This window comes from Momordica charantia (genome assembly GCF_013281855.1).
Source record: "Momordica charantia cultivar OHB3-1 chromosome 1 unlocalized genomic scaffold, Mcharantia_2.0 BLBB01000001.1, whole genome shotgun sequence".
Classification (NCBI taxonomy): domain Eukaryota; kingdom Viridiplantae; phylum Streptophyta; class Magnoliopsida; order Cucurbitales; family Cucurbitaceae; genus Momordica; species Momordica charantia.
In genome coordinates, this window is record NW_028275157.1 from 8,805,793 (window position 1) to 8,826,543 (window position 20,751).

The 20,751-nt window shown below is 37.3% G+C and overlaps 1 protein-coding gene across 2 annotated transcripts in view; it reads left to right on the forward strand.

Annotated features, from left to right (window-relative positions):
* Positions 1–493: 493 nt before the first annotated feature.
* Positions 494–20,751, forward strand: part of LOC111023013 (RIBOSOMAL RNA PROCESSING 5) — a 47,636-nt gene continuing 27,378 nt past the window's right edge. For both annotated transcript variants that reach the window (XM_022300351.2, XM_022300352.2), the window contains exons 1-12: positions 494–725; positions 815–988; positions 1,127–1,332; positions 6,613–6,753; positions 6,857–7,030; positions 7,422–7,521; positions 11,633–11,748; positions 11,880–12,002; positions 12,148–12,219; positions 14,399–14,491; positions 20,232–20,345; positions 20,420–20,542. In XM_022300351.2, coding sequence (XP_022156043.1) covers positions 838–988; positions 1,127–1,332; positions 6,613–6,753; positions 6,857–7,030; positions 7,422–7,521; positions 11,633–11,748; positions 11,880–12,002; positions 12,148–12,219; positions 14,399–14,491; positions 20,232–20,345; positions 20,420–20,542 — 1,413 coding nt within the window. In that variant the 5' untranslated portion in view covers positions 494–725; positions 815–837. The remainder of the gene's footprint in view (positions 726–814; positions 989–1,126; positions 1,333–6,612; positions 6,754–6,856; positions 7,031–7,421; positions 7,522–11,632; positions 11,749–11,879; positions 12,003–12,147; positions 12,220–14,398; positions 14,492–20,231; positions 20,346–20,419; positions 20,543–20,751) is intronic.

Below are 20,751 nucleotides of genomic sequence, written 5' to 3' on the forward strand. Positions count from 1 at the left end.
AGGACCCCACCCCTTGAACATTCCAAAATATGAGACTCATAATGCTCGCGGGGCTGGGAACCAGCCATCGCCTCTCGTGAATGTTCCTCATGGTCCACCTCTTCTATGGGTACATCTATTAGTGTATTATAATCATCTCCCCTCTGCTTTTTCAAATATTGATCTCCTAAAATGATTATCTCAGATCCAGTCTGCTTTCCCAACACTCTAGAGAAATCGCAGCATTGCACACCCAGGCCGGAATGATCCATGCGTTCCCGTCTCTTCCAGCCCGTAAAGATGAGAAAACTTAAATTTTCAAAAGAGAGGTAAAAGTCAAGTCTGCCTTTTTTCCTGCAATACAAAGGTTTGAAAAGAAAAACATTGATGCTAGAAATCAATATTTTCCAAAAGAAAAAACCGAAATGAACGGTTCGGTTTGGCCAAAACCATATAGACCGGCCTAAACGAAGCATTTTTTATAAAACCCTCTTTAAACCTCTCATAAGCCCTCCCCATTCTCACACTCTTCGAGCTTCTGCTCTGTTTTTACTCTTCTCCTCGTTTCGGCCGCCGCCAGCCTCTCTTCTTCTCCGGCGGCGACTCCTCCCCTCGACGGCGTGGGTCTTTCAGGCGATTCCTCCACGAACGGTGCGGTGAGACTCGAACCTGCGGTGGCGCGACGATACTGATTTCTTCCTTTGACGAAGTTCTGCACTGACCCAGCAAAAACCCGAGTTGTTTCGGTAAGGGTCTGCTCGTTTAAACGCCTTTTAGATTCGATTTTAGCTGTTTAATTGGAAATTTTAACCCTTTGGAAATTTTTTGGTTTCAGCTCATTGAGGTCGTGTCGTGAAGATGGCGCCACCTTCAAAAAAATCACTGGATGGCCCAAAGTTCAATAAGCATTCCAAGAAGGCATTCAAATCAAAGAAAAAACCGAATGATATAGCTAGAACCGAAGCCATGTCGTTGCAGATTGAAGATGATGTTCCGGACTTCCCCAGAGGTGGGTTCTGACCATTTGTTTGATTCTTTAGAAGTTTCCTCGAGTAAATATGGCTGTTCTTTGCGGGGCTTGATGACTTGGGAAGCTAATTTTAGCAAATGCTTCTAATGCATCTCACTCAATTTTTGTAATTTACAGGCGGAGGTGGTTCATTAAGCCAAATGAAACGTGAAAAAGTACATGCCCAAGGAGATGAGGAGTTTCGAACCGGAGATCTGAAGATGACAACAAAGAGGGGAAAGATGAGAAGAAAGCATTCATCAAATGAGGATGATTTGGACTCCCTATTGAACAGTGGTGTAGTGGGGAACCTCCCTAAGTATGCAAATAAGATAACTTTGAAGGTATGGCCAGTAACACTATAGTTTGCCATGATTAGTCTTTATAAATCATGGATTGTCGTAGTTATTATATGTTAGCTGACTACTTTTATTTTATTATTGCTATCATTATTAATTTTTCTTCTTTTTATGGATAAAAAACCAGTACACTGATTATTTTTAATAACTCTTGCTTACTTGCAATTTGCAGTCTATACTATTTTATTTCTTTTGAAGAGGATAATGATTTCGCTAACCTTAATAGTGTTTTCAATTTTGCAACCCTTGATATTATATTTATAGTCTTAGAATTAATGGGTGTAAGTATTAATTTGGATCTTGAATCCTTGATAAGCTTGATAGGTGGCTTATTTGGTGGTGTGGTGTCCATATGATCTAAGGAATGTTTTTTGGGACATAATGATAGATCATATTTTTTGGGAACCTGTGGTATAAGAACTTCCGAAGTGCCTTTCATCATGGAAGAATATTTGTTATTCTTTAGGAGGGAGATGTTGAAAAGACTAATAAATAAGGCTCAAGTTCGGGACTCCTATACCTTTTAGTCGCCTTTGTTTATGTGTCAACCTATGGGCTTTTGGAATGGGCTCTACAAGCATAGAGGAAGCAAACCTCATGCAAATAAAACCTTTCCTTCAGAAATTGGCTATATTTAGTGTACTTGTTGAGATTTCAACATGTTTAGAAGAGGTCGATGACATGTAGAAGTTTCCTTTTCTTTCTCACACCTTTCAATATAGTAACATGTCAACATGGTCTTGGACAAGGTAAGAAATAAAATTATAAAATCTTCAAATGTAAGACCATACCTCTCTTGAAAGGTGGTAGATTGAACATTGTTCGAGGTTTTCTCTTCAATATCCTGAATAAATATTTCTCTCTTTTTAGAATTTTGGTTACTTTGACGGCCTGAATAAGATTCTTTGAGATTTATATAGAGAGGGGGAAATGAGGATCAAGGTGATTTGCTCTCAAAATGACTTAGATATTCATTCACGAGGAGTAGGCTTCTACTTCTTGTTGACGAGTCATCTTTGAGCAGGTATGGTGTAGATCCTCTTGTCTATTTCACAAAAGAGGTAGGTAGTAAGTAGCCTTGGAGGAAGCTTGTGGCCTAAAATCATATAGAGTTAAAGTTCTTTAGAGAAATATTTCTTTTAAAGTAGGTATGCATGACAATTTGGTTTCGTGGTGTTGTTTCTGTTCATCTCTTCTTGCCTGAATTAAGAGGGAAAGCCACTGCCCAATTGAATGTAGATAGTACCTAATCCCAAAATCTTAAGGCAAATGAGAACGCAAAGATATGTGACTGTGGCTTTGCATCCCTTTTACAAAGAACATACTATTGAGGATAGGATAGGAAGATATGTCATTGTGACTCTGCATCCCTTTTACAAAGAACACACTATTGAGGAGAAATAGACATGTGTGGTGAATGGCGCTCCAATAAATCATGGATGTTTGTAGTCTTGTGTGCAAACTCCTAAATGAAGAATTTGATCCTTTTTGAGTAGACATATCCCCAAATATATTTTGCAAGTAAAGGATGAATATTGTTCCCTTCTGAGCTTAAATCAAGGAGATATTTGGTTGAGAAATCACCCTTGCTGTCTAGCTTCAAAACCCAAAAATCCTCAGATTGGTTGAGATGGATGGATGAAAGGAGTTATGTAAGTTCAACTCACTCTTCAATTTAACATCATTTAGATGTAGTTTTTTCTTCCAGAATTCCTTTGCAGAAGCTTGTTTGTGTTACGAAATTGAGAGAAAGTGAGGGATATAGAGGGCTAAGGGTGATTTAAGCGTGTATATGTATATTAAAAACCCTAAACCTAAATTTCTTCTCATTTGCTGGCTTGCTGCCCCTCACAACTCCCATTCCCCACCTGTGTTGTGATGTGGGTAACTTTCTTAGATCCTACCCAGGGCTTCCTCTTGATCACAATCCTAAGCATGTTTTGTACAAAGGTCCAAAAGCATCTCGCTTCTTAGAAAAATGCCCTATTTCTTAAGGGTGGTAGTTTAAGTCTTATTTAGCATGTATTGAGCGGGATTCAATTTATTTTTTTGTCTTTGTTTAAGATGCTTACTTTCGTTAATAAGAGTTTGGAGAATACTATGAACGACTTTATGTTGGAGAGAATTGAGGAGGGAGGGAGTTCCCATTTGATTATGAGGGAGGTGGTGTTGAGGCTAATAATTGACTTTGGGGCTGGGCATAGATTATCTGAGACTTTGCAAGGAAGCCTTGCTTCATGCATGGCCGTGGTAGTTCCTATTGGAGCCACACGCTCTGTGGCACAACATAGTTAGTAGGTATGGTCCTTACCCTTTTTAAGTGTGTCTATGCTAGTCAGTTTATCAACTTTGAGGAATCCTTAAAAAGCTATCTTTTTGGGTTACTTTGAACACTTATTTTTGCGAGGATTGCGGGATGAGTGATCTTCCCTTTATATTTTGTTCCCTCGTTTGTATCACCTCTCATCTTTGAGGTTGTAGCCCGTGACTTCTATCGTTTCTTGTTTGGGTAATTTATAACCGTTTGATTTTGGTTTTCGTCATCATTTTGATTGGTTGACATTAGATGTGTCTACCTTACTTTCTTTCTTATAAAGTTGGAAATGGACAGTCTACTATCTTCTGGACAGATCTCTGGATTGGTACCAGCCCTCTAATGAATGCTTTCCCTCTGTTGTATCATTTGACTCTGAAAAACTAGCTTCTGTTGCAGATTTATGGGATGACAACTCTAAGGCATGGAATATGCACTTCTGAAGGAATCTCAATGATGATGAAATACAGGAATTGATGTCTTATTTATCGTCCCTTTTATCATCCTTTTTCCCCACAAACAGAAGGGACCATTGGGTTTGTAGGCTTGAAAAAGATGGTATCTTCTCTGTTAAATTCCTAACCCATCATTTTGACCAAAACTCACACAGCTCTCACCTCTACAAAGCCATTTGGAGTTTAAAATACCTGAAGAAGGTAAAGTTTTTGATTTGGGAGCTCAGCCATACTTGTCTAATTACTTTTGATAAGTTGCAGAAAAGATGCCCTCGCTAGACCATCTCTCCTTCCTGGTGTTGTCTCTGTAAAACAAACATGGAATCATAGGATCACACCTTCATGTTTTGCACATTTTCCTCTAGAATTTGGTCATTCTTTCTCTCCATGTTCGGTTGGTAGATGGCCTTTCCCAACAACATCAAGTATTTGGCTGGAATCTATTTTTTTTTATGATAAGAAGCCGAACTTTTCATTGAGAAGAATGAAAACAAAATAGAATTACAAGGGCATACAAAAACACAGCTTCAAAAAAGGAAGCCAGCCTAGAGAAAGGGCTTCCAATCCAAAAGAATATGACCTAGCTGATAATTATAGAATAAATTCGAAACAGACCCCCATAAAGAGACATTAAACCTTACAAGGTCCCAAACAAGCTCCCACTCTCTTTCCACCCCCCTGAAGATTCTATTGTTTCTTTCCCCCCAAATACCCCACAAAATCCCAAAGAACCCCACCCGCCAAAGGAAACTCCCTTTCTCGCGGAAGGGAGAATACAACAACACTTCCTCCACCATTGACACCCACCCTCTATGACGAGCCCAAGAAATTTCAAATATCTCAAAGAACCGGCCCCAAATGTTCTGGGAAAATTGGCACTGCCATAAAATCTGGTTAAGGTCCTCGGAATCCCGCTTACAAAGAATGCACCACTGCGGCCCCAAGTAAGAAGAAGAATGCTTTTGAATACGATCCATGGTGTTAACCTTCCCAAGTAAGACCTACCACACTTAAATTTTTATCTTCTTTGGGATCTTCATTTTCCACAGCGCGGTAAACACCGGGGCCGTAGGGGGAGAAGTAGGGGAACATAAGAGTTTAAAGAAGGAACTAGAAGAGAAGCCCCTAGAAGGGTTAGTGGACCAAGCACGGAAGTCCTTCCTATCACAAAAGAGAGAAACTGCAGAGAGCAAGAGAATCAACTCAGACACTTCTCAGACTCTCTATCAGTTAAGGACCGAGAGAGACCCAGAGATAAAGACAACTCATCCCCCCCATTCCTCAACATCGAGGCCACTGAGTGCAGCCTTTTGTCTGACAAATGAAAGATGCGACGAAACAAAAGGCATAGAGGCTTTTCCCCTTTCCAAGTGTCTTCCCAAAAATAAGTATCCTGACCATCCCCCACTGTACAAGTTAGGAATTGAGAGAAAAATGGAAAACCTAATTGACTCCATCACCCATTTAGGAATCTATTTTTATTCATCACCCATTTAGGAATCTATTTTTATTCACCACCCATCTGAACATCAACGGAATATATATGGACTATATGGAAAGAAAGGAATTCCAGACTCTTCAGAGACATTGAATTTCAAAAACAACACCTAATTGACTCCATTTTTTGGCTTTATCTTGGTGCAAATATGTACATCCTTTCGATAGCTACAACTTGAACTTTCTCATATCCAATTGGAGAAGTTTTTTCTAACTTCATTGGATAGGATTTGTTATTTTTTGTAATTTCATGTATCAATGAAATTTGTTTCCTATCTAACAAAAGATAAAAAACTTTCTTTGCTGAGAAAGTCTAACATAGAGGTATTCTTCTTTTTTGTTGGAGCCGTAGTGGTGCATCCTTTTTAAGGGAGTGTTTGAGAATTTAGGTAACATACTTTGGAGATGATAGTTTGTTCTCTCAATGTATAATTGTTTCTTGAGATTGTTGTCTCGTGATGGAGGAGATTGTGTTTCACTCATCCTTTCATGGTGAGAGTTGTGTGCTTTGACATGGTAATATTGATATTTTATGGAGTATATGGCTTGAGAGGAATATGAGAACTTTTAGAGGGTTCAAGAGGTGTGGGTAGAGGTTTGGTCCTTGACAGGTTTAATGTCTCCCATGAGCATATGTAACTAAGGATTTTTGTAAATATCCTTTAGGCCTTATTCTTTGGGATTGGAGCCCCTTTTGTCTTGTTAGGTTAGTTGTTGGTTGGCTGGACTGTTCCTTTTTAAGCATGTTTTATTATTTTATTTTTCTCAAAGAAAGCTCGGTTTTCAGTAAAAAAAAATTCTTTGGATTGCTGCTGTTTTTTTGGGAGCTTTTGTCCTTGGAAAGAAGGAGCAATCTCATTTCCTATTGTTCTTAGATGTTAGTGTGAAAAATTTCATTAATTTACTTATGTTAAATTTTCTTTGAACATGGTGGCTCCTACTTTTTCTTCCACTCTGTTTGCGTCCATTAAATGTTAATTATTGATTATTTATTTCCAGAATATAAGTCCAAGAATGAAACTTTGGGGAGTCGTTGCTGAAGTAAATAAAAAGGATCTTGTTATTAGTCTGCCTGGGGGCTTACGTGGATTAGTGTGTGCTGCTGATGCTTTTGATCCAATTTCGGAAAAAGAAATCGAGGTAGGATTTACACACATTTCCCGAGGAGTCACGTTGCATAAAACTAATTGTATTTTATGGTGTTGTACTGAATCCTCAGTCATTCAAATTTCTTTCTTACTAGGATCCGGAGCATGATTTACTTTCTGTCATGTTCCAAGTTGGGCAACTGGTTCCATGTGTTGTGCTGAAAGTGGATGATGACAACAAAGAATCAGGGAAGAGAAAGATCTGGCTTTCATTACGTTTATCTATTATGTACAAAGACTTCTCATTGGACCTTCTTCAAGAAGGAATGGTAAATGAATTTAAATACATTAATTTTTGATCCTTTTTCTTGCTTTATATTTATTAATATATTTAGCAGTATTCATATTACTGGTTTCTTATCTTAAAAAAATATTTTTAGCAGTATTAGTTCATGCAATATGTTCTACATCTGTTTTTTTACTCCTTTAGAAAATCATCTAAGTTATGTTAAAGACTTCACAAATCAACTACTGCCTAAAGTTTGTCATGTTCATTCTTCAGTATGATCTCCTCCTTGATTTTCTTTCTTATATTGATTTTGTGTTCTTATGGCATCTTTTAATGATATCCAACATGCAACTGCCATATCTTTCCTCTCATTTTTACCGGTTAATGAGAATGGTTTTGACATTGGTATGCATAAATGAATACTCTTTCAGGTTCTGACATCATATGTGAAAAGCATTGAAGATCATGGCTACATTCTTCATTTTGGTTTGAATTCCTTCACGGGGTTTTTGCCAAAGACCAGCCAATCTGGTAAGAAGTCATCATGTTGCTAAGATGATGACACGATAGTTATTGTTCATTTATAATACTGTACTCTCCCAATTATTTTATGGAAAATACTTCTTACTTGCCTTTACATTGTCTATACGGGGTGCTAACAAAACTATAGCATGTGTTTTGATGTTGTCCCTACATTATTCTTCATTTTCTAGGTTCTCTTCCTTTTGACTTATGATGCTTATCCTTCACTTCTTTCATTCTTCCCACCTCTCGTTTAGGCAAGGAACATTGTACAAAGAAAACGGTCAGAGGGAGTGGGAATGATAGTACGAAAAGAAACTTTATAATAAAGAAACAAACATGTAAATGGAGAGTGGGAAAGATAGAGATTTTCCGAGACACAAGCCAAAAGGGATTACAATGGGCAAGCAAAATTTTATTTTTTACTAATTTTTTACTCATCTTTTGGTTGCTCTCGTTTTTTAGAAGGATCTTTGTTCAAGAGAAGGCATCTTAGTTTGTTGTTTTTGAGTTAATATTTGTTGGCTAAATCGAAATACAAAATCAATGACAAACATATGGATGAGGATGCAGAAAATTGGAGTTCCCTCTTGAAAGAAATTTTTGGCAATATAGGTCCACTTTATATTATCATAGAAATTTTCCTTCATTTTCATATTATCAATGAAAAGTTTGTTTCTGGTAAAAAAAAGTATTGGTTGTGCACTTTGGGTTGAAATTTTTGGAATAAAGTCATCAGCAAAATTGATTTGGATTGGCGTTTGCCACAACTCTTGAGGTTTGCTGGGAATAATTCTTGCATGCTCATTGTTTCGAAGGAAGGCCTTTAATTTACGGACTAGTGTGGCTGTAGCTTTACCTTTTAAGAGTTTTGGGTGGTGAGAGAGTATTTTTTCAAGAGAGACTTATTTTTGGGGGCTAGTGGGATTGTTGGCCTTCTTTTTGTTCGCTCTCTTTATAATTTTTGAAATTTGGATTTTCTTTTGTATCAATTCTAGTTGTTGTTTCATGTTTTGTTGTTTTCATAAATATAAGTTGGTTTAGGCATCCAGATAAGAAACCGAAAATGCTCTCCCCTCTCTCCTCTCTCCTCCACATTCCCCCTTCACCACCTAGCTTTCACTCTCCTTTCCGGTGAGTCTCCGATCACAACCTTCCGCTCTCTTTGTCCCTCCTTTTCTTATAGCCTTTCTCTCCCCGGAGCCCCGTTCCGGCGAGTCTCTCTGACCATACCTCTCGGCTTTCCTTGTCTCTCTCCCTACAATTGTTAGGGCCGACCTTTCCCTTCCTTTCTCCTCTCCAGTGGAAGTGTTTTGTTAGTGGTATTTTGATTTGTTGCCATGGAAGTTAGCAGTTGTCGTATTGATGGTAAGTACTTTTGTACTTGGGCGGAAGATAATTATATCTGGTTTGAAGACGTTATTAGGAAAGAAGCATTACAACTTCATCCTTCACAGTTTTTATGGTTCAAAAATCATATGGCAGTTGTAGTTCAGAAATCGGTTTCAGCATATTATTCTTTTAAAGATCGTTCTCCATATGGAACTTGTTAAATTCAAAAGATGAGAATCAAGCAATTGTGGTATATCACGTGGACTGTATGGTTGTTTTCCGGCAGACGGCGGGTTATTCTGGTTTCGGTTGTCTCAGATAGAACAGGCTGGAAAGATTTCTGGACCATGCTTCACAATTTTTCAGCTAGGAATGCAGAAAGACAGTTTCAGGAAGTCTCAAATCTCAGAAACTCGAAAGTGGAAGAAATCTTGGTTCCATCCAATCAAGAGATGAGAAAGAGGTCATTTGTGGAGGTGGTCAAACGAAAAGAGGTGCTCCATCAATTCGCAAGGCCCCTCAGGTTAATCTCACATCTAGCAACGTAGCTGGGGGCTCAGTGAATAAACTATTACCGTCTAGTAAGGCTGATCATAAACTGACCTCTATCAAAAGTCTTTCGTCAAAATTCTGGTTTCAAAGGGAATCGGAAGTAGTTGATTTGGATTGGAAGAAGTTATTGGTAGTATCGAGATCTTGTGCCCACGATGAATGGTCCAAAATCTATCATCTTTCTCTTCATCCTTCTGGATGAATGACTGATTTTTGGGACAGTCAAACCCGTTCATGGAAAATGCACACTCGGCGGTCCCTAAAAGATGATGAGTTTGAGGAACTCAGAGAGATTTTATCATTATTGCAATCTAAATCCCCTTCCAAAGAACCGGATAGGAGGTATTGGACGCTGGATGATTCAGGATCCTTCACTGTGGATTCACTCTGTAAATTATCAAACAGTGTTCCATTACCCAAATTCCTTTTTAAAGCTATCTGGAAAACTAAATGCCCAAAGAAGGTCAGCTTCTTTTCTTGGATTCTCATTTATGGGAAAGTTAATACCGATGATGTTCTTGAAAAGAAACTTCCCAGCTTCTTTTTAAAGCCCTCGATCTGTGCCCTTTGCTAGGCTAACGAAGAATGTATGGTGCAACTTTTCTTTTTCTGTCCCTTTGCAAGGCAATGTTGGTTGTCTTTGTTTCAGGAATTTAATTTGGATTGTGTTTTTGGTAGCAACATGGCAGATAATTTGATCCAATTGCTATCAGGGCCAGCCTTGAACCCTAAAGCCTCTTTGTTATGGCTTAATGCAGTGAAGGCAGTGGTATATGAGGTGCTGTATGAAAGGAATCTTAGATTTTTTGAAGAAAAGCGACAGTCTCCTTCAGCTCGATTCGACATTGCTAGATTCAATGGAGTTCCTTATCCCCTCTCTTTAAATCTTATTCTCCTAGTTTGATTAATTCTAATTGGGGTGTTTTTGTGGCATCTCTTTATTACTTTCTGTAACACTTCTTTTATGTTTTAGTTTTTTCACTCTTTCGTGAGTTTGTATCTTTGAACAATTTTGTTCATTTTCATTATTTCAATGAGAATTTCGTATCTTGTTCAAAAAAAAAAATTCTAGTTGGATTATTTTTTCGTCTAACTCCTTTGGTCCCTGTGAGGCTAAGTTTCTCATTTTTTTCTTTCGTAATGTGCTTTATTTATTGTTTCCTTATTGAAAAAAGAACTCAGTAGTTAAAAGAAAAACTTTATTGTGGTATGATACTTAGGATATGAGGACTTGAAAAGAGAAAAGGGCAAAGTTTGATACTTGATGAAGATATTCCAATAAATAGATAGGATTTAATGTTCGGATCTGTGAGGGAAAGAGTACTTCAGGGTTTGATCGGTTCAATCTTGCCAAATTTAGAGCCTCACATGGGTGTTCTCTCTCTGATCTTTTTGGGAAATTATTCTCCAAATCTCATCCATGCCAATTGGGTGCCTTCATTTTTCCTTCTTGTTGTTGTTGTTTTTTTTTTTTTTTTTTTTGATTAGAAACAAAGATATATTATGAACAAAAACAGAAGACAGCCTAGAGGCAGGGGTTGTAGTAATCTGTACGTTCTCACTAAAAATATCTAAGGAGAGAGCGGAATTGTTGAAGACCCTTTGGTTTCTCTCCTTCTAAAGACTCCAAAGTAAAGCATGAGCTGCACAGCTCCACAAAAATTTTCCTTTACCTTTCAACCGCCCTTGAGTCAGTTCTAAAAGCCAATCCTCAATTAACTGGGGTAGGCAACTGGAAGTACCACACTTTCTCATGATGGAAGACCACCCTTTACAAGCAAAGGAGCAACGAATGAAGAGATGATCAATATCTTCTGCATTTTGAAGGCATGAAGAGATGATCAATATCTTCTGCATTTCGAAGGCATAAAGGGCAGACCGAGGGGGACATCACCCAATTTGGAAGCTTTTTCTGCAATTTCTTATGAGTATTAAGGCTTCTATAGGCAACGCTTCACAGAAACACTTTAACCTTCATTTTTTCTTCTTGAATGTTGCTTTTCTATGTTTTTTGTTTTGTCTTTTCTCTTTTCTTCCCTCTTTCGAGAGTTTATATTTTTGAACAATTTTTTTTTTGTTTCTTTTCATATATCAATGAAAAGTTCGTTTCTTGTAAAAAAGGGTTTGTTTATCATATTTTATATTTTATTTTCAATATTACATTTTAAAAAACCAGTCAATACTTTTTATAAATTGTGATTACATTTCTTCTTGTTCTTTTCTTTGGTTTTTGCAGGACCAGGAAATGATGTGCAGGTTGGGCAACTTCTTCAATGTGTTATTAGAAGCATTGACAAAACTCGCAAAGTAGTTTATTTGAGTTCTGATCAAGATATTGTGTCCAGATGTGTGGTAATATCCTTGTGATATATCTTCTTCATTTGCTATGCTACTTTGTTTTTTTTTTCTCTTAGGGAATTTTTCTTCCATCAATAATTATCCTGATCCATTATTATCACTACTTCAATTCACAAATGTTACAGGCGAAGGATCTAAAAGGTATTTCAATTGACCTCCTCGTCCCTGGAATGATGGTTAGTGCACGTGTACAATCAACCCTCGAAAATGGGATCATGCTATCCTTTCTGACTTATTTTAATGGAACTGTGAGTCATTATCGACCTTGTAACTTGTTTCAACAAATCGATGCATTTAGGATCCTGACTTAATTATTATTCTTCTTCATTTTTGTAAACGTTCCTATTTATTACTTTGTTAGACATGCGTTTGTTATCAATTACTTTTTTTCAGGTTGATATGTTTCATTTGCAAGATAGTTTTCATTCTTCAAATTGGAAAGCTCATTACAACCAGAACATGAAGGTATCATGTGAAATTATTGGCTACTTTGTCATTGTTTATTACGTTCTATCTTATAAATCCTTACCACAATGATGCCAAACTCGTGCCATATCTTGGATTTTTCTCTAAATTGTAGTATTTCTACTCTTATCTCCAAAAATCAATTTTAAATATGTTAATCACGAGTAATCCAAGTTTCTGTGGATTCAAACTCCCTAATACCATCTAATTGGGATATAAAATATTCCATGAGTCTGTGTTCGGTGCCAGCCTAATTTTTTAAGTAATAGAATATATGTATATGTATGTATGTATGTATATATGTGTGTGCGTGTATATATACATATGTATGTATGTATGTATGTATGTATAACTTTTTTTTCTTTTTTGATAAGAAACCTGAAAGAAGTATTACTTACAAAAAAAACAGAGTTACAAACTAAGGTCACAGGGTAGAGGGAGCCCCCTCCTGTAAAACTAACTCAAGAAAGAACTCCAATTTTGGAGGATCGAGATGAGGGAGTAATTACAAAAGAATTTGATACAAGTGTAGCACCACCTAGAAGTTGTGAGCTGTACAATGCTCCAAAGATTAGTTAAATTATAAGTATTCTCGAACGATCTTTGGTTTCTTTCTAACGAAAAATTCCACAAAGTAGCCACCATAGCATAGCTCCAAAGGGTTCTCGCTTTGTGGTTGAGATAATCACCACCATGAGACTGCATGAACCAATTATCCATTGTCTTTGGGAGGCACTAACTAATATTGAAGATATTGAAGAGGAGGGACCAACAGTTTCGGCATAGGGGCAGTGAAGAGTAATATGATCTAAAGACTCTTCAACTGCTAAGCAAAGGTGGCAAACCGAGGGAGAGAGGGCCCAATTTTTGCACTTCTTTTGTAATCTGTCATTAGTGTTCAACCCCCTGTGAGCCACAGACCACAAGAAGGCTTTTTTCTTCTTTGGGTATCTAAAGTTCGATATGGTTGCAAGAATCGGGGACTGCTTGCCGAGGTCTAATCAACTTGAGCAATAGAATAGAACTAGGTCCATTGTGCTTTATAGGTGACTTGTGAATGATTATGCCTAGTATTACTTTCCCAGCTTGTCTTTTATTGAGCATTAAATTAAGTACCGTAGATTTTTGTCTTTTTTGAGCTCCTCTAGTGTGTATTTTTGATAACTTTTGATTTTTTTTTTTAAAATAAAACCACTTTTGATGGAATTATAAATTAGAGTGTGTTTATTGTAGCTTCTTAAGTGATTTTAAATGACTTAAAATGTTATTTAAAAATCCTACCGTGTTTAGTTATTAATGAAAATATAGGTGACTCGGGAATGATTGTGCCTTGTATTATTTTCTTGGCTTGTCTCTTATCGAATGCTTGAACAAGATGTGGACTTCTCATTGATTAATTGAAAGGAACAAAATTGTTCAAAGGATACAATCTCCAAAGGGAGAGAGAAAAAAACAAAACAAAGAAAAGGGGGAGATAAGGAACCAAAGAAGAGATACAACCTAGTACGGGCTAATCCATGCGCAAGTGCATGCAGTCGTACAATGTAATAACAAAAATATTCCAAGTATCATCTCTGGGACTCTATAAAGAACAGTCGGATTCGTTAGGATACTGATTGAAGTTAATGGTCAGGATAGCAGTCACATTTATGGGTCAGCTTTCTAAAAGAATTTTGTCAATAATCCAAAAGTTTCTGTTGTAATCTCTTGCTGTCACGTTGATTTCCTAATGCTTACTATAAGCGTTAGTCTCTGTTTTAATATATAAATTGATAACTATTATTGGTAATCAGGAAGGTTTTGGATGAAAGAGAATAAAAATCTCTCCAAGAACACTACCATTCTTCTCCTGACATACCACAAGCTTTGTGAATATTAATTAGTTTGTAGGATTTTATTCGTATGGTTCTTTTATGTTTTTTCCCTTTCTCAATGCAGACCTTTGGTGATATATTGTTGCCTCTGCCACTTAGTTAATTGTTTTTCCTATGAACTGGTGTTGTAAGCCCATTTCTAATTGATGATATATGGTCAATTATTTTTGTTACCTGAACCCGATCAATTGAGTTCTTCCTTCCATTACATTAAGGAAATGTATTTCCTTTCAACAAAAAATTTCTTTCTTCGAGTTATGTTTCCTGGTATTTTATCAAATATTAATATCTTTTTTCTTATGTAGGTCAATGCTCGGATATTATTTATTGATCCGTCAACTAGAGCTGTGGGGTTGACCCTGATTCCACATCTTGTCCATAACAGGGCTGCACCTCCAGTAAGTTAGTTACTTATCTAAAATATGTCTGAAGAATCAACAAGTGGTAGTTACAACTAGAAGTTGATTGATATTAAATTATTGATTAGGTTCAATGACTCTCATTAGGTGTTTATTCCTAAAGAGCTTATATATTAATTATCCTTTAGCTCTTAAATGATTGGACCCCCCTTTAGTATCTTTTATGTTATTTTGTACTTTTTGTTTTTGGTTTAGGCTCCTTTTGTTTTGGCTGGTCTGCTTTAAGTCCATTTGTCTATTCTTTCAATTTTTTTCAACAAAAGTTTTGGGTTGTCTTTTTTGAATCCATTTTAGGCTCTGTGAGAGCCTAATAGGGGTATATAGGGAGTACTTTTAGTATGTTAGGGAAGGGACAATATGGTAATTAGTTAGGGGTAAGTTGGTTATAAATAAAGATAGTAGGGGAGAAGGAGGGTATCTTGGAGAATAGTATTGTGTGGGGAACTTGAGAGAGTTCTTGGGAGAGAGATAACCCTCTCAAAAGGCTATCGATATTGTAATTTCTCTTTGGATTTGTAATATAGTTTTCTAGTTAGGTTCTTGTATTTGGGATCTTAAAAAATTGGTATCAGAGCAAGTTTATCCTGGCCAATTGGCCATGGATCTCCCATTCGAGACTGTGATGAAGTTACGGAGAATGTTGAGAGAAATGAAGGAACATTCGAATGAAATGGGACGAATAATGAAAGAAATGCAAGAGGGGTTTACAATTAGAGAGCAAAAAGAGAGATCAAGGAAGGAAGAAGCAATCACAAGGAGCATTCGGAAGCAGGGACGAAAAGTTGCTGAAGACCAGTTAGACCCAAGAACGTGGATTAGAGTTCGATGGAAAATGAATCAAGGTTGGGGAGTGTCGTTGTGTAGGGATGCCTCGAGAATAGAGAATAAAAACTATCCTCAAAAGAGTATGAAGAAGCTAAGGAGGAAAGGAAGAAGGCAACGATAAAGAAGCTGTTGCAAAAGGAAGAATGAAGAAGAAATCAAATGTCCAAGAAGGAAGGGCACGAGTCTGAAGATGGTTGAATCTGATTTGCATGGAAGCTTTTCGATGAAGAAGCGAAAAAATATGAGAGAACGAATGTCAGGAAGGAAGGCTCGAATGCAATTTGAAAGAGATCGGCGACAAAATTTGAAGATTGAGCACGAGGGAATGGAGAAGATACAACTTGCGACGGAAGTTGGACGTTCGAAGGGAGATCAGCCATTGTTGCTTTTGTGGCAAGAAGCAAAAAGCCGAAGGGGAAGGGGTTTTAGTACCGGTGAAGCTCAGGGAGAATTGAAAATCATGACAAAAAATGAAAGAAAACAAAGAAATGGGACTGTTGGAAGACGTTGCGGGCGAATGTAGGAGTGGTTGGAGGGCGTGGTCGGAGTTACAGGAATGGTGGTGCCGCTGCTGCTTACGTTCCAAAACTCCAAAGGTGAAAAGAAAGGCTGCATACGTGGGGTGTCATAATTTTTCTGTAGTCAAATATGCTAAATGCTAAAGGGAATGGGCTGAAATTGGAAGGTGCCAAGGGGAATGGGCTGGAGTTGGATAAAATGGTTGAGACCCAAGACTTTTCAAAGATAGAAAAGGAGATAGAAATACAAGATGGGTTTTGGGCCAGGATGTTCTTGATTTTAAACCTAAAATCTAAACTAATCCTAATTGCCACTTCACCATTTTTTCCCCTAAGCAGCAGACCTTCCAACCTACGTCGTTGCCGATCGCCGCCTGTTGCACGCCACCGATCACCGATCGCCATCACCCACCACCTGTGCCTCCACCGTCGTTTGCCGCCGCCACCGTCCGCCACTTGTCGCCACCATCCTACGTCCACACACCATTGCCGCCATCGTTGGTTGCGCCACCGTCTGTCGCCGCCACTGCCCCACCAGTTCGCACATCATCTAAATCTAGGGTTTTCTTAGTTGCTATTTAGCTGATCTTCTAGTTTTGTTGGTGTTAAAAGTTAATTTGTTTTTGTGTATGCACACCTTGAGGACAAGGTGTCTTCGAAGGGTCGGGTAATGTGAGAGTCCTAATAGGAGTATATAAGGAGTATTGTTAGTATGTTAGGGACGGGGCAATATGGTAATTAGTTAGGGTTAAATTAGTTATAAATAAAGATGATAAGGGAGAAGGCCATCGAATTGTAATTTCTCTTTGGATTTGCAATATAGTTTTCTAGTTAGGTTCTTGTATTTGGGATCCTAACAAGCTCCAGTGTTGTATTGTGTATGTGTGTGTGTATCCATATATTTTAGTTTATCTTCTTTTTGTTTTGGGTTGGTTTTCTTAGGTCCATTTGTGGATTCTTCATTTTTCTCAATGGAAATTTGTCTTTTTCATGCAAACGGAATAATAGCTTCTTCCACAAATATGCAAATGCCAAGACAAAGAACAGTCTAATTACGGAAATTTTATAAACAAATAGGGAAGAAGTGTGGACAGAGGAGGGGTGATTAGTGAAAAGTTCATTCAGTTCTTTCTAAAGCTCTATTCCAAGCAATCTTGCGACTAACTTGAGCATTAAAGGCATTGAGTCGAATCCCATCCCATCTGATAAAAGCGATGATTTGGATGCCCTTTCAAGGAAAATGAAATTAAAAGAGCAGTTGACGATCTAGGAGCTAATAAAGCCTATGGGCTCAATAGGTGTACCGGAGAGTTTATTAAAAAGTCTTGGAATATTATTAAAGGGGACATTTTCAAATAAAAGAAAAGTATTACAATGATATGACTTAAGTGGGATTGTTAATGGGCTTGGGCTGGGATTGAGAAAGAAAGAATGGTTTTAAAACACTATATATATATGTATGTATATATATTAATATATTTGGTTCGATTCGGTTTGGAGGTCGATTTCTTTATTTTCATATCAAAACTGAATATTTTGGTTTCAGAAATATTATAAACCAAACCAAACTGCCATACAAATTCAACTACCAAAATCGGCTAGGTTCGGATAAACTTTTGTCGATTTTATCGGGCTGGTCAGTTTCGTTGCACACCCCTACTCCAAAAGGTTTCTTCTTTGGCAGTCAACAAGAGAAGTGTGGTTTTGCATGAATTTTTATGCTCTTTGTGAATGGGAAGATAATCCCTTGATCCTTCTAAACCATCTAGCAGAGTTGTTTTAATTTGTACGTGGCTTCTTTTGAGTGGTGACACAACAGAAAATGTTCTATTCCATATGCGGATTATTTGTTTGAGTCCTTTCAGCTTTTGTTTGAAACCATGCCTACCATCAAGGGAGAGGAGTATTTTTCCACGGTGGGAAAGATGTTTTGATGCTGTAGCCATGTGTCCTTAAAAAAAGCGGTGTGGGGAAATAACATCTCTCAAAAATATCATGTTTTCTTTAGTGTCAGCACAAAGGAAATATTTTGTTGCGAATGAACAAGATATTGGCAAGGAGTGAAGCTGCTTTACCGAGTTGACGAGAAGAAGGAGCGTTGTGCTTTTAGCTCTTTCAATTCCCCACTATACTAATTGTGTATGTGAAACGGGTGCTAGGTGGGTGTCCGGATATCCCGACATGTTGGAGCTAGTTGGAGAGACATTATCTAGCCTCTATCTTCATGTGCTTTTAGCTCTTTCAAGCAGTTAGTTTCCCACTACTCTAATTGTATAAGTGAAGTGGGTGCTAGGTTGGTGTCAAGATATCCCAACATGTTGGAGCTAGTTGGAGAGACATTACCTAGCCTCTACCTGCATCAATGGTTGGCCCACCACTGGAAGTAGAGGACAGTAACCGAGTTGACTAAGAATCAATCGTTTACCTTGACTTTCCCCGTTTGTTGATGTGAGTAGATAGAAGTGTAAGGTAGTGATCTAATGTAGGTCTGTCTAGCTTTATCATTTGACAAATTTTTGATGATATTTTCTAATGCTAAAAATTTATCAATAAGGGTGAGAGTGGGGAGTGGGAGATTCCCTCAGGTTGGACCATGTAAAGTGCCCGTTATGGAGAGGGAGATCAATTAAAGCAGTTTTCTCAATGAAGGTATTGAAGTTACGCATGCTGGTGTAGGGAAGCTTCCTTCGGATTTTTCGGAAGACCAACGAGAAACATTGAAACTCCTTCCAACATTCCATCCTTGCACTGAGAAGATAGATATGATAATTCTTGGAAGAAATGAGGTATTTCTCTGGATTTGGATGGGCCATAGAGTCCAGCCAAAATTTAAAGCCATCAGCAAGAGAGATGAGAATAGAGAGAGAAGACACCTTTAGTGTATGTAACCACGAATGATGGTTGTTATACATAACCAGATAAACCAGATGCTTCCTAGCCACTGCACCTTTATGAATTATTATGATACTCTTGACTGCTGGTAAAATCTCCTTCTCCTCAATGGGACACCATATGCTCTAGATATGCTAGTTTAACAATTTTCTTTTATATTGGATTGGATGATTTCCATCGTTTTCTATTCTCGTAAATAATTTCATATTCATTGTACTCTGTCATTTCTTCCCCATTGTTGAACAAGAAACAAACTTTTCAGTAATATATATGAAAAGAAATATAGATGTTCGATCCCAAAAGAATGAAAAAGATTAGAAGCATGAAAAGAGAAGACATAAGATAAACAACTAAAGCTATAAAAAGGCTTCCCAAGGGGAAGATATTGTAGTAAGAGAGTAGTCTTGAACAATAGCGAGAGCAAACACCACTGGGAAGCTTTAAATTTTGCCGAATCTAGAATGTCGAACCAATCTCTCTTCTTATCTTCGAAGATCCTTTGGTTTCTTTCAAACCACAATTCATAAATTAAAGCTTTCACTGAATTACCATAGAAGCCGAGCTAAAGGCTTGACGTTGGGACCATTAAGAAGCTGATTTAAATTGCCTCTGGCCGAATCAGAAAAAACCCACTGGAGATTGAAGGAAGCAAGCAAAAGCTTCCAGCAGCTTGCTGCAAAAGGACACCAAAACAGTGCATGATTTTGAGTGTCTTCTCGTGCCATACAAAGCACACAAATGGATGGATGGAGAGCTAAAAACGGAAGATTTTTCTGAAGAACATTAGAGGTATTTAGGTTCCGAAAAAGGACTATCCAAGAAAACACCGAAACCTTCTTAGTACAGTCCTTATTTCATATGCCTGATTTTCCTAAAAGATTTTTTTGGTTGTCTAGAAGAAAACTTGTATGTTTTCGACAGAATAGTGTCCAAGTGTTCGAATCATTTTCCATTTTTTACATAGTAGTTATCTTACACACATGTTTATGTTGTACTAATATGTTTCCTATTTGTATATCAGAAACTATGAAAATAGCATCTTTGATTTAGTCTTCACTTAGTGATGCTGACTGTAGAAACATGCAGTCAGACATAGTGGAGATTTATTTAATTAGGTGACACATTTATATTGCTATTACTTTTGGTTCTTGCAGTGGTTCTTGGAATTAAATTGATTTCTTTGATTTTGTTCTTCACATATGATTGCTTTGTGAATAATTTTGGCCATAGTTTTCTTGAAATAATAAAAATGATTCAAAACTTGTAACATTTATCTGTCTCGTAAAGCTCTATAATCTCCTTGTGCACTTTGCCATGCATATATAAGGTTAAGTGGTTCATATCTTTAACCATGCAAAATGTCTCCATATTTCTGTATATTTCCTTATCCTTCTAGATACATTGTCTTTTTCGTCATTTACTTTTTACTACTCACTACTTACCACTGTAATGTGTGAATTTATTTTGTCTCATTTTCAATGTAGAATGTGAGAATTGGCGATATATATGATTCTGCAAAAGTTGTTAGGGTTGATAGAAGATCAGGACTGCTTCTTGAAGTAACCTCTTCTCCAGAGTCAACACCAACATTCGTCAGTGTAAGCTTCTTTAGTAGCTTTAGGTGTGTAGTACTATTAGTGCCTTCTAGTTAATTAGTTTATATCTACTGTAGGTCTCTGATATGGCTGAAGAGGTCGTGAAAAAGATTGAAAAGAAGTTTAAAGAGGGGAGTCATGTTCGTGTTCGCATTCTTGGCTTTAGACATTTGGAAGGACTTGCCATTGGGACTTTGAAGGTTGTGGTCTCTTATTAAATTTATAAAAAATGATGCATCATTAATATATTCGTAAATCACTAGTATATTGGTTTGAATTGTTTGGTAAGATGCATAACTGTATATCGGAAAAAGGTACAAAAGAATGAGAAGAAGACGAAACATGGCAAAGAGAAAAAGTTCCATTAGACAAAAAGAAACAAACAGAAATTTCATTTCATTTGATTTAT